The sequence below is a fragment of the Pelodiscus sinensis genome, unplaced genomic scaffold (assembly GCF_049634645.1).
Source record: "Pelodiscus sinensis isolate JC-2024 unplaced genomic scaffold, ASM4963464v1 ctg126, whole genome shotgun sequence".
Lineage (NCBI taxonomy): Eukaryota > Metazoa > Chordata > Testudines > Trionychidae > Pelodiscus > Pelodiscus sinensis.
The window spans coordinates 53346-69184 of record NW_027465898.1 but is presented as its reverse complement, the minus strand read 5'-3'; the positions used below and the strand labels follow the sequence as shown (position 1 = coordinate 69184).

Sequence of the window (15839 nt, the reverse complement as noted above, 5' to 3'; positions counted from 1 at the left end):
GTCGAGGGCTGATGGCAGGCTGGCCGCCGGGTTCTAGCGAGGGCCCCAAGGGTCGGTTCTAGGGCCGGTTTTGTTCAACGTCTTTGTGAATGACCCGGTGGGGGGATGGGCTGCACCCTCGGCCAGTTTGCGGTGACACTGAGCTGGGGGGAGGGGGATTCGCTGGGGGGCAGGGAGGGCCCAGAGTGACCTGCACACGGGAGGGCTGGGCCACAAGGAATCTGAGGAGGTTCAACAAGGACAAGAGCAGAGTCCGGCCCGTGGGGCGGAGGAATCCCAAGGGTTGGTGCAGGCTGGGGGCCGGCTGGCTAGGCAGCAGTTCTGCAGAAGAGGCCCTGGGGGTGACAGTGGCTGATACGAGTCACCAGGGCGCCCTTGTAGCCAGGAAGGCGAATGGCGGGGGGGGGGGGATCGGGAAGGGAGCGCCCTGGGGAGACTGGACTGGAGACGCCCTGGGAGTCAGGCAGCGAGGGCCCGTCCTGGGACCCTCTTGGAAGCAGCAGGGAAAAGGCCCCACAAGTCTCCCTGCGCACGGCGCTGTGGACTGGCCGGGCAGGGGAGGGAGGAATCGGAGGCTCTTGCAGGGGGACCCGGGTTTCCCTCTTGTCCACGGGGAGCAGCGATCCGGCTCCACCCTCCCCCGCCTGCCAGTGCAATGAGGGGAGCAACTAGTGGGAACAGGACAGGGTGTGAGTGCACGAGACTGTGGGGGTGTGAGTGAGTGTGCGGAGGGAGGGGTTGTGTGTCTGTGTTAGTGCCGGAGTTTGTTCAGTGTGTGTGCGAGTGCGGGTGTGAGTGCACGAGACTGTGGGTGTGTGAGTGAGTGTGCGGGGGGAGGGGTTGTGTGTCTGTGTTAGTGCCGGAGTTTGTTCAGTGTGTGTGTAAGTGCGGGTGTGAGTGCACGAGACTGTGGGGGTGTGAGTGAGTGTGCGGGGGGAGGGGTTGTGTGTCTGTGTTAGTGCCGGAGTTTGTTCAGTGTGTGTGCGAGTGCTGGATCAGACCCCAATGGGAAAGTTTGCAGGGATCTAAGCTCAGTAAACGCGCCTGTTGCCTTTTCCCCTGAGGAAGATCCCGGTTCCGTTCAGCCACCAGGGTGTCAGGCGCCAGGGTGCCCCAGGCAGACAGAGCCCGGGACCCAGGAGCGGGCCGAGCCGCGGGCTGGGCGAAAGGGGGGGGAAAGGGGACGAAGACCAGGAGCACGCTCAGTCGAGGGGCCGCGATGCAGCAAGTGGGGGGAATCCGGGCCCCGTGGGAGCCGGGGCCGAGCGAGGCGCCCCACAGAGCGGCCGGGGTTCAAGGACCCGCACGGCCAATGCCGGTGCTGAACCCTTGGTAGGAGCCCACAGCGGTGAGTCCCGCAGATCCTGCGGCCCGGGCCACGTGCGCCGAGGAGAACACCCCGCTCTCCCCGCCAGGGGCCCGGAGCCACCCCTGGTCCTGGTCTGGGTCGCTGCCCCCTGGGGCCACTTCTCGCTTGACAGCCTCCGAGTTTCCACGAGGGGGCGGTTGCGGGCAGGGCGGGAGAGGGTTTGCGGAGGGGGGGCCTTGCCCCCCAGGGGCGCCCCCCCCCTCGTGTGACCTGCCCATCGGCCAGGACCGGTCCCCTGGGCAGGGCGGGTGCGAGAAAGGGGCCGGACCAGGTGCCTGTGCTGACCCGGGCGGGGGCGGAGCTTCCTGCGGCCCCCCCCCCCCCCCGCTCTGCCCTTCGCCCCGCTGGGACCAGGCGTCTGACACCCGGCGCGTCCCGCGGCAGCGACGGGCGATGGGGCGAGGCCCCCCCCGGCCGGGCGGCCCTTGGGCCCGGGTTCTCCTGGCAGGTCAGAGCGGGGGGGACCCAGGTGTCCGGGGCACGAGCCAGTGTCCGGCGAAGCAGCGGGGCTGAGCTGCGGGGACCCCAGGGCGCGAGGGGGGGGGGTGTCCGAGGCTTCCCTCCCCAGGCCGGTTCTGTCCCCAGCCCCTGGGCCCCGCAGATCCTGCTTCGCAAGGGGAGGTTCGCAGGGAGCAGCTGTTTGTGTCTCGCTGCCCCAGGGCATGGGGGGGCACAACCCCCCCGCTTCTCCCCAGCCCCAGCCTGTGCGGTGACCCAGGGACCGGGCACCCCACGGGGGAGACCCCCCCCCCCACTGGTTCCTGCTCCAGGCCGCGGGGGAGCGGGCGGGTCGAGGTGGGAGGGGAAGTCGGGGCTGCCCTGCCAGAGCCCCCTGCCCCCTCCCTCTCCAGCAAAGGCTCCTGGCGAGGGGCCCTGGCAGCTGAGACGGGGCGGTCGGGGGAGGGGCGGGGCGGGGCAGGGGAAACGAAGGGCTGCCCGAGGGGGGCAAAGGAAAGCGGGGGGGCAGGTCGGGAGTGAGGGGCACCGTTAGCATCTGGGCTCCCCCCGCAGCCTCCGTCCTGGGCTCCTGCCTCCAGCCGGCGCCGGCCCAGAGCACCCGGCCCCCAGGGACCATCGTCCTCAGCCCGCCGAGCCCCGCGGTGGGAGGGGGCGTCAGCCTGGCCCCGCGGGATCCTCCGCAGAACTTGCTGACCTGCGCCTGGTACCGATCAGCGACCGCTGATGAGCCCGGACGGATCCTCACTTACTACCCGTCGGAACCGTCTGCTCCGAACATCGGCCCGGCGCACACGGGGCGGGAGACAGGGGGGCCGGGCTGCGCCCTGCACATCGCGGGGGTGACGCTCAGTGACACCGGGAACTATTCGCTGCTGATGGAGGCTCCAGGGAACAGAGTCCTCGCCGCGGTGCTTCTGCGCGTCTGGGGTAAGTGACACCCCGGGGACCCCCCCCTCGGGCTCCTACCTGAGACTCTTACTTGAGAAGACTTATGGGGCAATGCGCATGCGCGGAAGCACTGAGCATGCCCAGGGTCTCTGTTGAAGCCACTGCCCTTCGCTCTGCCCACTCTATAACTTTTCTGCTTCCTTACTTTTCCAAGGGGTTAAAAACGGAGAAAAGGGGCTAAACCGAGGAGGGGGGTGAAACCTGACTGGGGGGGTGGGGAAGCGGCTTCGATTCGGGGCCGGGGTAAACTCAGGGCTGGGGGTGAGGGGAGGTCCATCCCCGGTACAGGCAGGGTAGAGGGGTACGGACAGTCACCCCCTGGGAGCGAGGCACCATCGCAGAGTGTCCCGGCCAGGGGGGCTTCTTCATTTGCTTAAACCTGCTCTTTTATCCTTTACTCGGGGGGAGGCACTGAGCATGCTCAGTAGGGCCGCAGAGCCTCTGCCCTTCTCCCTTCCCTTACTAAGGAGAAGTCTTGCTTAGTACATTTTAAAAGGGGCTAAGGCAGGACAGGAATCTCCTCACAGTTCACTCATTTGTGTTGTCTGCTGCCTGCGAATCACTGAGTTGCCCTCCCGTCCCTCTATCCCACTCTCATTGTAGTTTTGCTCCTTGCAAATGCTATTGCTGTTACTTGCAATTTTAACAAGTGGGGTTCCGCAGGGGTCTGTTTTGGGACTGGCTCTGTTCAATATCTTCATCAACGATTTAGATATTGATATAGAAAGTTCACTTATTAAGTTTGCAGATGATACCAAGTCAAAATTCAAAATGACCTGGACAAATTGTAGAAATGGTCTGAGGTAAAGAGGATGAAGTTTAATAAAGACAAATGCAAAGTGCTCCACTTAGGAAGGAACAATCAGTTTCACACATACAGAATGGGAAGCGACTGTCTGGGAAGGAGTACGGCAGATCTAGGGCTTAGAGTGGACCACAAGTTGAATGAGAGTCAGCAGTGTGATGCTGTTGCAAAGAAAGCAAACATGATTCTGGGCTGCATGAACAGGTGTGTTGTGAGCAAGACACAAGAAGTCATTCTTCCACTCTGCTCTGCGCTGGTTAGGCCTCACTTGGAGTGTTGTGTTCAGTTCTGGGCACCACATTTCAAGAAAGATGTGGAGAAATTGGAGAGGGTCCAGAGAAGAGCAGCGAGAATGATGAAAGGTCTGGAGAACATGAGCTGTGAGGGAAGGCTGACAGAACTGGGCTTGTTTAGCTTAGAAGATTGAGGGGGGACATGAGAGCCGTTTTCAGGTATCTAAAAGGGTGTCATAAGGGGGAGGGAGAAAACTTGTTCATCTTGGCCTCTGGGGCTAGAGCAAGAAGCAATGGGCTTAAACTGCAGCAAGGGAGGTTTAGGTTGGACATTAGGAAAAAGTTCCTGCCTGTCAGGGTGGTTAAATGCTGCAATAAATTGCCCAGGGAGGCTGTGGAATCCCCGTCTCTGGGGATATTTAGGAGCAGGTTGGATAAATGTCTCTCAGGGCTGGTCTAGACAGTGCTGGGTCCTGCCATGGGGGCCGGGGACTGGACTCGCTGGCTCTCGAGGTCCCTTCCAGGCCTAGTGCTCTATGATTCTATGAATTATTCTGTGCAGCGCCTGTCACTCTCTGATTTGGTTTTGTTTTACCAGCTACTGCTCAGAAACACTTATGACCTACGAGGAGAGGCTGAGGGAGTTGGGTCTGTTCAGTCTGCAGAAGAGCAGAGTGAGGGGGGAGTTGAGAGCAGCCGCAGCTCCCTGCAGGAGGGTTCCAAAGAGGCTGGAGAGAGGCTGGTCTCAGTGGGAGCAGGTGACAGAACAAGGAGCAATGGGCTCAAGTTGCAGTGGGGGAGGTCTGGGTTGGTGGACGGGGATCCCTCGTGTCCGGTCCCCCGGTTACCCTGACACACCCACTCGTGTATCGTTGGAGTCGGTAAATTTATTACATTTCCCGCTTTACACTCCGTTCGGCGATAATGGTTGCTCCTTCCCCACCGGCTCGGGCTACGATAGCCCGGTAAGGGGACGAACTAGGGAAGGGGTTCGGGCCCACCCTCGCTCCGAACCCCAACCCAGGGCCCTAAGGGACGGACTCACGCCCACCCTAGCGGAGGGGGTCGAAACCCCTAGACTCCCCTGCTCTCGATGTCCATGCCCCCGCCCTGGCCCGCTTCTTCCCTAGCGCTGCCGTAGCCAGGGGACCCAGGGTTACACCTCACCCAAGGTCTCTGGCTCCGCTTGCTGGCTCCTTCCTCTCCCTTCCGCCGGCCCGGGGTTCCCATGTGAATCGCCCGCCGAGCCTGGAGTGATGACGTCCCTCCTGACGTCCCTCCCCGGCCCCCTGGGTCGGCGTCCTGCCAGACGCCATTCCCTCGCGTCACTTCTGGGTCTCAGAGGGGTGTCGTCACTAGTGACGTCCCTTTAACCGGCCCCCGGGCTCTTCGCGGCGTTCTGCCCCCGCGCTGCCAAGCCCCGCCTTCCGGTCTCGGCGGAGACGCGGCGGTTACACGAGGGGGCGGGGCCACCCCGCCACAGTTGGACATTAGGAAAAACGATTTCCCTAGGCGGGCGGGGAAGCGCTGGGCTGGGTTCCCTGGGGAGGGGGGCGTCTCCATCCCTAGAGGTGTTGAAGTCCCGGCTTGACACAGCCCTGGCCGGGTTGATTGAGTTGGGATTGGTCCTGCCTAGAGCAGGGGGCTGGACTTGATGCCTCCTGAGGTCTCTGCCAGCTCTGTGGCTCTGTGGTTCTACCACAGCAATTCTTTCTGGGTATGTCTACACTACAATGTTAGTTCGAACTAACTTTCCTAGGCGCTACACTAGCGCTCTGTTAGTTCGAATTTAATTGGAACTAACAGAGCGCTTAGTTCGAACTAGGTAAACCTCATTCCACGGGAATTAAGCCTAGTTCGAATTTACTAGTTCGAATTAAGGGCTGTGTAGACCCTTAATTCGAACTAGTGGGAGGCTAGCCCTCCCCAGCTTGCCCTGGTGGCCACTCTGGGCACAACCAGGAAACTCTTCTCCTCTCCTCCAGCCCCGGGCCCTTAAAGGGGTAGACTCTGGCCAGACGGCACTGGAGTCAGACAGCCCTGCCAGCAGTCTCTGCCCCTGAGCCAGTGGCCCCACCATGAGCCAGGCAGCCGGTGCCAGCGAGCTGTCCCCTGCCCAGTCCCCCAGCACCCAGGGGCCAGCCAGGGGCCGTAGACGGCGCGCGGCCCCCTGGACTAGTGCAGAGGTCATGGACCTCATTGAGGTTTGAGGGCAGGCCCCCAGCGTCCATGATCTCCACACTAGGAGGAGGAACGCGGCCGTCTACGGGCGCATAGCGGCCGCCATGGCCCGAAAGGGACACAGGCCACCCAGGAGCAGGTGCGAATCAAGCTGAAGCAGCTGCGGCAGGGGTACGCCAGGGCCACCAGGGGCGGCGCTGCTGCAGGGGCTGCCACCTGCCCCTACTTCCCCGCCCTCCACCAACTCTTGGGGGGCGGGGCGGTCCATGCCAGCCCGGGGGACAGCGAGCCGGGACCAGAGGGCCCTGACCTGGGCGCACCGGAGGGGCCACCTCCAGCTGTTCCAGCAGGGTCGACCAGGGAGACCGTACTGGGTAAGTAGTTTGAATTAAATAGTTCGGGGGGGGGAGGTGGGAGGGAGACCAGAGACCACGCGCGTGGGCCATGCCTCCCACGGATCACGCAGACACCTGTGCACGTGCGAGCACATGCCATGCCACGCTCCAGCTGCGTGACACCCAGGGGCCATTGCCCAATAGGCACATGCTTGTGCAAAGAGACGTGACATGCTCCCGACCCCGGGGCGGGACCCAGCAGGATGATTTCCCTTCACATGTCCCCTCTACACGGAGGCAGGGGACATCTCCCCTTTCCCCCCGCCGCCCCGGCCACACTATACATGGCACAGGGACATGGGTGCGGTCTTGGGGCAGCTCCCCGTCCCGGGGAGAGCCAGACATCCTGACCATGGCCTCTGTACAAGCACAGCGGCTGTGACGGTGCAGGACATGGTCACCCTCACGTTGCGGAGTTGGGGAGGGGGCTGGGCATCATCTACTGTGTCCCCAGGGAGAACTGACCACTTCTCTTCTGTCTCTACAGCTGCACCAGCTGCTCGTGCAGGGCGCACCACCCCACCCGGGTCATGCTCCCGCACCCGCGGCCTGCTCCGGACCGCCAGCACGGAGCAGGAGTACTGGGACCAGCACCTGGGGGCCCTGCGAGCCGTGCACCGCACACTGCAGGCCTGGATGCGGGAAGATCTGCAGGTCCGCCACGAGCTGCTGGCTGAGCTCCGAGGGCTGAGCACCAACCTGCAGCTCCTGCTGCAGAGCATGGTGCCCCGTGCTGGTCCTGCGCCTGCTGCCCCCCCAACTGCTGTCCCTCCTCCCACTCCTGCCCCCCTCCCACCTCTTCCTCCTCAACCCCCACACCCTCTTCCTCAACGTCCACACCCTCCACCCCATTCCCCCGGGGACGCCGAGGCCCACTCCCTCGCCGTGCTGGGAGGCGGTTGGCCCGGTGAGACCCCCACCCCTGATCCTTCAGCTTCCCCACCCCCTCCTTTCCCTTGCTTCCCCCTTTCAGCTCCCTCCTCCCAGTTTCCTCCCTCCCCTCTCCCAGCCTCTCTTTTCCCCTCTCCCACCTCCTTTTCCCAGTTTCTCCGAGTTTTGTTAAATAAAGAGTTTCTAGTTTTGACCACACGTGTCCTTTATTTTGTACATCAAGAAGAGGGGCTAAGGAAGGGTAAGTGGAAGGAGGTGAGGGAGGAATGGGGTACGCGCCCCTGATGGGGAGGACTGGGCTGGCTCTGCAGGCTTCTGGGGGTGGAAGCTCTCCTGCAGCCCCCCAATTACTCCCTCTCCCCAGATGGCAGCCTGCGGCAAGTGCAGCCGGGCTGATGGCCGAGTGGTGTGATGTGCCCAGTGTGGGTACTCCGGGCACTCCAAGCCAGGACTGCTTTGCAAGCGGGGCACCCCTGAGAACTGTCTGTCCGGGGTGGGGGTCGGGTCCCTTTAAGCACAGCCCTCGGCTAGCCTGAGACAGCAGCTCCATGCTCTAAGTCCTCCTCTGATGCCCTGCCGGCACTGCTTCCGGCCATCCTTAACCCCGGTTCAGGGTCCACTCAGTGTGGACTTGCTAGTTGGAATTAGCAAAACGCTAATTCGAACTAGTTTTTTAGTCTGGATCCGTTAGTTCGAATTAGTACAGGGCAAGTCCGACCCCAGAACCGCACTGAACTCTGGGACACAGAAACCCGGGTCGCACGGCCTGCTGGGAAATCCCTGCTCCCGATGCCAGTGACCCCTCGCCGGCCCACACCCAGGCCGATTCCGGGGAGCGTCCCCGCTGGGAGCCAGGCGCTGGGGCTGCCCAGTTGAATGCTGAGGTCCCTGTAAGGCGGGGATGGGGCCCCCCGGCCCTCAGGCTGGGATGCTCCGGGCTCCCTCCTGCCCCCTGCAACAGGGCAGCTCGGCGCTGGCGCTCTGGCCATGCGGGGGAGGGGCTCTGAGGCGCGTTGCCCCCTGTACCCCGCGTGGCTGGAGCCCCAGTGCGGCTTGTCCCACGCAGAGCAGCCCTCCCTCGTCAATCTGCCTCTTGAACTCCCCTGTCTGCAGCCCCCGTCCCCCTCGCTCCCCTGGTCGCTCTGCCTCTGGCTTCTCAAGGCTGCTCCCTCGGTCAGGCCTCCCCTCGCGAGCCACGTGTGGGTAGAGCACAGCCTGGGTATTGCATGGACAGGGGGTCTGAGGATGTCAAGGACCAGTCGGCTAGTGGATCCCCCCCCCCCTCGCTGCCTCCATCAGACAGAGGCTGCAAAGGGGGAGAAGGGTACTTCCAGGGGCAGCCACCACACAGCGGAGCCGGGGATCAGCTGAGCAGCGGCTGCCCCTTTGAAACGCCGTCTCTGAGTTTCAAAGGGGCAGCAGCTGATGCCGGCTCTCCGCAGAGAGAGGCGGGTACGTCACACGGCCGTGTACAACTCACCAGCACAAGTCAGCAAATCACAACAACCTTCTGTTGCCTTGGTAACGGGAGGGGTTCAACTCCCAGACACCTGGTGGGGGGGTTTCTAGCCCAGAGAGGAGGGGCCGGGCGTGCCGGGGCCTTGGGGGAAGTGCCGGCTGCTTAGGCTCGTGGGCAGAGCCGGGGAGGTGCTGATTGGCTCACGCTGGCCACAGGCTTAATCTTTGTATTCATGCCTGTCGGTGTGACAGAAGCTATTTGCATATATTTGCATGGATATTTGCATGTACACGCAACCACACTTAAGCTGTGGCCCTCAGCATGAGCTGTGAGTAGCCCCGGCCCCCGGGTCCCACGCGGAGCAGCCCTGCTATAGAACAGACCGAAGTGCAGGGGCCCGTTCAGGGAGGGTGGAACAACGGAAAACGTGGAAGTGGCTGAAATGCTCAATGAAATCTTGGGTTTGGTTTCAACAGCCCGCTCGTGCGACCGGACAGTTACACTAGTGAGTGGGCGTGAAAATGCAGGGGGGGTAAGGGCAGACCTAGGCAAAGCACACGAGTTGCGGGGGTGAATGAGACGCCCCCCAGCGACCGTGGGCTGGCGAGATGCGCCCAGACGGCGCGGGGAGATGGCCCAGGTCTCTGAGCCGGCAGCCGTTCTCGTTGGGAAGCCTCGGGAGGGGCGGAGGTTCCCGGGCACTGGAAACGGGCCATTGCCCGGCCGGGCTAGACAACGGGAGATCAGGCCGTTCCTTTGGGTCCCCGGAGAGCCCACAGACAGAAATGAGCCGTCGCGAGCACCCCCGGAGAGCCCACAGACAGAAATGAGCCGTCGCGAGCACCCCCCGGAGAGCCCACAGACACAGAAATGAGCCGTCGCGAGCATCCCCCGGAGAGCCCACAGACACAGAAATGAGCCGTCGCGAGCACCCCCCGGAGAGCCCACAGACACAGAAATGAGCCGTCGCGAGCATCCCCCGGAGAGAGCCCACAGACACAGAAATGAGCCGTCGCGAGCATCCCCCGGAGAGCTGCCACGGCTCATGCCTTGTGCGCGGGGAGGGGCTGGCAGGGGCTGTCTTGGCTCAGTGAAGCTCGTGACACTAACGTAACCCAGTGAGGTGGTGCCGAGCTGCCGGGCCGTAGTGCCCAGGGTCGGGGGTCAGGGCATGTTAAACAGGCTCCCCGACATGGTCAATGGAGCGGGGATTTCACCATCCCCGGCTTCATTCCAATAGAAATGGGCGCCGGGCTGTGCCGCGGGCCAGGACGCGGGTCATGAGGCTTAAGGGAGCGGTCAAAAGGCTTCCCCTTGGACCGATCCGCGTCGTCACTCGCGCGCTGGCGTCTAGACACAGCCCCGGCGCTGGGCGTGGGGCGGGAAGGGCGCAGCGCGTGTGTCCCGCAGGGCTCAGCTCTGGGGACATTTTCATCAATAGCTTCATCGCTGCTTCAGCCATTGGCTTTGAGACCGGGGGGGGGGGGCACACGCGGTAACACCCCCAATGTGTGGGCACAAGCAGAGTGACCCAGCCAGGGGACCAATGAGAGCGGGGGCGCTTCGCTGTGCTTCCCCCCAGCCTGCCAGTGGGGGGGATGAGGCAGGGCAGGGCAGCAGAGGGGTGGAACAGGAGTGGGGGTGACCCCAGCCTGCCAGTGGGGGGGATGACGCAGGGCAGGGCAGCAGAGGGGTGGAACAGGAGTGGGGGTGACCCCAGCCTGCCAGTGGGGGGGGACGAGGCAGGGCAGGGCAGCAGAGGGGTGGAACAGGAGTGGGGGTGACCCCAGCCTGCCAGTGGGGGGGATGAGGCAGGGCAGGGCAGCAGAGGGGTGGAACAGGAGTGGGGGTGACCCCAGCCTGCCAGTGGGGGGGGACGAGGCAGGGCAGGGCAGGAGGGGGGTGGCACAGGAGTGGGGGTGACCTCAGCCTGCCAGTGGGGGGGGACGAGGCAGGGCAGGAGAGGGATGGAACAGGAGTGGGGGTGACCCCAGCCTGCCAGTGGGGGGGGGACGAGGCAGGGCAGGGCAGCAGAGGGGTGGAACAGGAGTGGGGGTGACCCCAGCCTGCCAGTGGGGGGGGGACGAGGCAGGGCAGGGCAGCAGAGGGGTGGAACAGGAGTGGGGGTGACCCCAGCCTGCCAGTGGGGGGGGTACGAGGCAGGGCAGGGCAGCAAAGGGGTGGTACAGGAGTGGGGGTGACCCCAGCCTGCCAGTGGGGGGGACGAGGCAGGGCAGCAGAGGGGTGGCACCGGAGTGGGGGTGACCCCAGCCCTTGCCCGGCTCGCCAGGCCCCCTCACCCCTCCCCTCTGCGTGGAGAGTGCCTGTGGAGCGCCAGGGCGTGAGAACACACGGGGGGGGGGGGTGCGAGTGTAAAAAGGAGGCAACGGTGCAAACGGCATCGCTCAGTGTGGCAGGCAGGACGCAGGACGTGACTGGGCTGCCCCCGGGCTGAGCCCCCTCGGCGGGACCCTGGGGGGAGGCCCGACCCCGACCCGACCCCTGGGCCGAGGGGAGGCTGCTGGCTCTGAGCTCAGTGTTTCCAGTGGCCGTTCCGTCCCCTGCCGCGTGATGCCCCCGCTAGGACCGTGCCAGGGCCAGCAGCGCGTCTGAGAGGGGCAGTTCCCCCCCCGCCCCTCAGAAACTGCCGCCCGTCGCACATCGCCGCAGAGCCGTTCTGTGCGCAGCGCTGCCGGGAGCGGCTCCCGTAGGACTGGGCGCTGCCGGGAGCCGTGTCCTCTGGGGCGTTTCCTCGCCCTCCGACCCGAGGGAAAACGCGACAGGCAGCACGTTGCTATAAGGCAGCGGCTTCTACATTGAACCTGCCCCCAGCACAGAGCCGGCCCGGTGTGTGGCCTCTGTCTCAGGCCTGGGGAGTCACCGCCCCCCAGACGGTCGCTCAGCCCAGGCGAATGGAAGGTTTATTGGTTCGGAGCCGGGAGCCGGGCACAGTCCGTGCTATTGCTCTGGGGGAGCAGGGCCTGGGGTCTGGGGCCTGGCCCCCTCCTGCTCCGCCCCCTCCCTGGTCCTCAGACCAGCCCAGACTCACCAGCTCCCAGGCCCTGGTCCCCAGCCCGGAGTCACCCGCCTCCCCTTTGTGCCCCGTCCGGCCCAGGGTGTTACCTGCTGTCCCCTCGCCTCAGGCTGAGAGGCTGCACCCAGGGAGCCGTGCTCAGCTGACCCCTCCTTGTCCATACAGTGCACCGTGCCTGGGGAAACTGAGGCACACACCCACAGAAACACTACGGAGCTGCACTGGCTGGATCCATCTGCTCCCCCCACTGAGGCTCTCTCTGCTCCTTGCACAGAAATGCTGCCCAGGCCCACGGTGACGCCCAACCAGACCCTGGTGCCTGAGAACAGGACCTTCTCCCTCACGTGTAACAGCTCCCCCAGCGCCGACACCCGGCTCTGGCTCCGGGACGGGGAGCCCCTTGGGCCCAGCCGGCGGCTGGTGCTGTCCCCCGACAACCGCACCCTGACGGTGCTGAACGTCACCCGGGGCGACGCCGGGGCCTACCAGTGCGAGGTCGGGAACGCCGTCAGCTCCAAGCGCAGCGAGCCCAGCCCCGTGACAGTGACCTGTGAGTAGCCTCAGCCCCGGCCCTGCCCGGCCACCAAGATGCAGCTGCTTCTGGGGTGGGGCGTGTGGCTTTGGTCACCAGAGACCCCTCTCTGGTGCCACCGTCTCCTGCCCCGTCTCTCTCTGTGTAGATGGGCCAGACTCCGCCAGGATAGACCCACCAGGCCCCATCCTCCTGCCCCTGGGGTCCCCTCTGACCCTCACGTGTGTCGCCGACTCCGTCCCAGCCCCGAGCTATCGCTGGGCTCTCAACGGCACCGACACTGGCCAGACCGGCAGCAGCTTCACCTTGACCCTCACGACCAGCGCTCAGCAGGGCACGTACGAGTGCCAGGCTCACAACTCGGGCACCAACCTCACTGCCTGGGCGTCGGTCGCCGTGCGGGTGCCAGGGCCGGGTGAGTCCCCAGGAGGGAGCTGGGCTCTGCAGTCCCAATGGGGCAGCGCAGCGCTAGGGGGCCCTGGGCTGCAGGTACCTGGGGCTCAGCAGGGGGCGCTCTTCTCTGGCAGGCAGGGCTCCTCCAATGGGCACTAGGGGGTGCTGTGGGGCGGAGGGTGGGGGGGACGGTGGCTGTAATACCCCTCCCCCGTCTCTCCCCAGATCCCCCTCCCCCGGATGCCAATTTGGGTCTCTCTGCCGGGGCCATCGTTGGGATCGTCATCGGGTCCCTGGCGGGGGTGGCGCTGGCCGGAGTCGCGGCCTATTTCCTCTGTGAGTTACAGCCCCCACCCCCGGAGAGCCGGGACCCCTGGGTTCTCACCCCAGTTCTGGGAGGGGGGTGGGGGCTAGTGGTTAGAGTTGGGCGGGGCTGGGAGCCAGGATTCCTGGGTTGTCTCCCCAGCTCTGGGAGGGGGGTGGGGGCTAGCGGTTAGAGCTGGGCGGGGCTGGACACCAGGATTCCTGGGTTGTCTCCCCAGCTCTGGGAGGGGGGTGGGGGCTAGCGGTTAGAGCTGGGCGGGGCTGGGAGCCAAGATCCTGGTCCCAGCGTCTCTGATGCTCTTCCCAGACTCTCGCTGCCAGATCGAGCCCCCGCAGGCGAAAGCGGCGCCCGTCCTGGTGTACGAGAACCTGCCCCCGACAGCCTGTGCCGGGGGGGCGGTGAGTGACAAGGGCTCAGCCCCGCCCCCTCCTCTGCTGCGCCCTCAGTCCCAACCCGCACCCCCTGCCTGGGGGTCTCACAAACCCGGGTCCCTCTGACTCTGCCGAGATCCCCTTGGAGCCAGGGGGGACATTTCTGGAGTCTGGTTTTAACACCCCTCTTCCCTCCCTCCGCTCTAGGCCCCACCCAGGAGCCCCCCTGATCCTGGCCCCACGTACGAGGTGAGCCCTCGCCCCGGCCCTGCGTCCTTGCCCCAGGGGTTCGGGCCCAGTGGGGGGAGGGGGAGCTGCCCCCCAAACCCGCTGGCTGAGGAGGGGGCTGGTTATCTCACCCCAGAGCTGGGGGGGGGCAGCAGGAGCCTGAGGGACCAGCCGGGATGGGCTGGGGGCCAGCACTGGGTGGGGGGGCTGCAGGGACCCATGGGGAGAGGTGGGGGGCTGGGCCATGCAGGGGGGTCCCCGGTTCTCTGCAGGGGCATCTCTGGCTGACCCGTCCCTGTCGCCCCCAGACGCTGCAGCCACGACAGCCGGATGTGTACGAGGAGCTAAAGTGACCCCCCCAATCCTCTCTGCTGGCACTCTGATGCATGCTGGGAAAAGCGACTCTGGGGCCTATTCCCTAGGCCAGGCGGCGGGGGCTGGGCTAATCCCCCCTGCTCCGGGGGGAGGGTTCCAGGTGTCCGGGATTCAACCCGACAGTTCGGTTTGGGGGCCTCTGTCCAGTGAAACATCCAGAGAAACCAGAGATGCGCAGTGGCCGGGATTTCCTGGGTTTCCGGCGGGAGCTGAGGGAAGCCGGGCGGGGGCTGGGCACCGAGGGGCGCACGGGCCCCTGGCTCTGTCGCTCACAGACCCTGCCCCAAGGGGAGCTGCTGCCAGGGGGTTGTCTCCAGCCGGGAGCAGGGACCATTGGGGGGGATGGGGACCGAGGCTGGGGGCTGGACCCACAGCTTGGGGGTGGGGCCAGCCAGGAGTGGGGGAGGGGTTGACAGGCGGGGGCTGGACCTACAGGGGCAGCCGGGGCGGCTTCGGGATGTCGGGCTCAGGGCAGCGTCTCCCCAGTTTAGTCTCCAGGTTCCCCATCGCCCTGTTCACTCCAGCGCCTCCTGCTCCGGGCAACAAACAGCCGGCTGTCTCGTCACGCCCGGGCATGCTGGGGCTGGGTGGAGGGGTCGAGACTGAGCCCTAGGCCTGCGTCCTCCTGCACCCAGACCCCCCAGAGCCTGCCCCTGGCACCCCAATCCCCTGCCCCAGGCTCAGCTCAGAGCCCCTCCCACACTGGAAATCTCTGAGCCCAGGGGTTCTCAAACCTTGTGATGCCGCAACCCCCTGAAATGCTAAACAAATTTGTGTGACCCCCCCCCACCAGTGTTGTTAAACAAAATAAAAGGGGGGGTGGAGCTAAAGTTAAGCAAAAGTTGCACCAATTTGTCCAGTTTGGGACTCCACCCAGCCCTCCCCCTGAGCAAGGCCCGCCAGCACCCCCATCCCAGTGCACCCCCCTTCCCCTGAGCCAGGTCACCCAGCACCCCCATCCCAGTGCACCCCCTCTCCCTCTGAGCCAGGCCCCCTAGCACTCCCATACCTGCGCACCCCATCTCCCACTGAGCCAGGCTCCCCCAGCACTCCCATCCCAGTGCACCCCCTCTCCCTCTGAGCCAGGCCCCCTAGCACCCCCATCCCAGTGCAGCCCCCCCTTCCCCGTGAGCCAGGTCACCCAGCACCCCCATCCCTGCGCACCCTCCTCCCCCTGAGCCAGGCCCCCCCAGCACTCCCATCCCTGCGCACCCCATCTCCCACTGAGCCAGGCTCCCCCAGCACTCCCATCCCAGTGCACCCCCTCTCCCCCTGAGCCAGGCCCCCCCAGCATCCCCCATCCCCGTGCACCCCCTCTCCCACTGAGCCAGGCTCCCCCAGCATCCCCCATCCCCATGCGCACCCTCCTCCCACTGAGCCAGGCCCCCCCAGCACTCCCGTCCCTGCGCACCCCCTCTCCCACTGAGCCAGACCCCCCAGCACCCTCCATCCCAGTGCACCCCCCTCCCCCTGAGCCAGGTCACCCAGTGTGATGGCACGTCGGGATTTTCCCATCTCCTGCACCCCCGAAATGGCATGAACAGACTCCACCAGCCAGTAGAATGGAGGCTGTTTACTGCCCCTCCAGGATACAGCACAGATGTAATCTGGTTACAGGAACTGGGGGCTAAGAGGCCTCAATGGCCCCCTTGAGATAGGGGAGTCCCAGCCCCCCCCCCCAGCTCCTTCTTCCCTGCCTTCCAGCCAGGAACTAACTCTACCTCTCCAAGCCCTGCCCCCAGCCAGGGCAGCATCCACCTCCCTTTGTTTCTCCCCATGGGGGGTGGCTGGTTCAACAAGTTTGTCCTTACCTCTGCCTAGCGAGGTTTTCCCTCCTGGGT

General features: G+C 65.0%; 1 protein-coding gene across 6 annotated transcripts in view; it reads left to right on the top strand.

Moving 5' to 3' along the window:
- LOC142824341 (cell adhesion molecule CEACAM6-like) overlaps window positions 1-14840 on the top strand; it is a 70221-nt gene extending 55381 nt beyond the window's left edge. The window contains exons 1-8 of one of the 6 annotated variants that reach the window (XM_075916230.1): window positions 1662-1817; window positions 2381-2755; window positions 12049-12324; window positions 12455-12721; window positions 12925-13035; window positions 13331-13422; window positions 13603-13644; window positions 13932-14840. In XM_075916230.1, the coding sequence (XP_075772345.1) occupies window positions 1763-1817; window positions 2381-2755; window positions 12049-12324; window positions 12455-12721; window positions 12925-13035; window positions 13331-13422; window positions 13603-13644; window positions 13932-13976 (1263 nt within the window). In that variant the 5' untranslated portion in view covers window positions 1662-1762 and the 3' untranslated portion in view covers window positions 13977-14840. Of the gene's footprint in view, window positions 1-1661; window positions 1818-2380; window positions 2756-12048; window positions 12325-12454; window positions 12722-12924; window positions 13036-13330; window positions 13423-13602; window positions 13645-13931 lie in introns of those variants that run through there. The other 5 variants (XM_075916228.1, XM_075916225.1, XM_075916227.1 and 2 more) reach the window with 5 other exon arrangements.
- The last annotated feature ends 999 nt before the right edge of the window (window positions 14841-15839 follow it).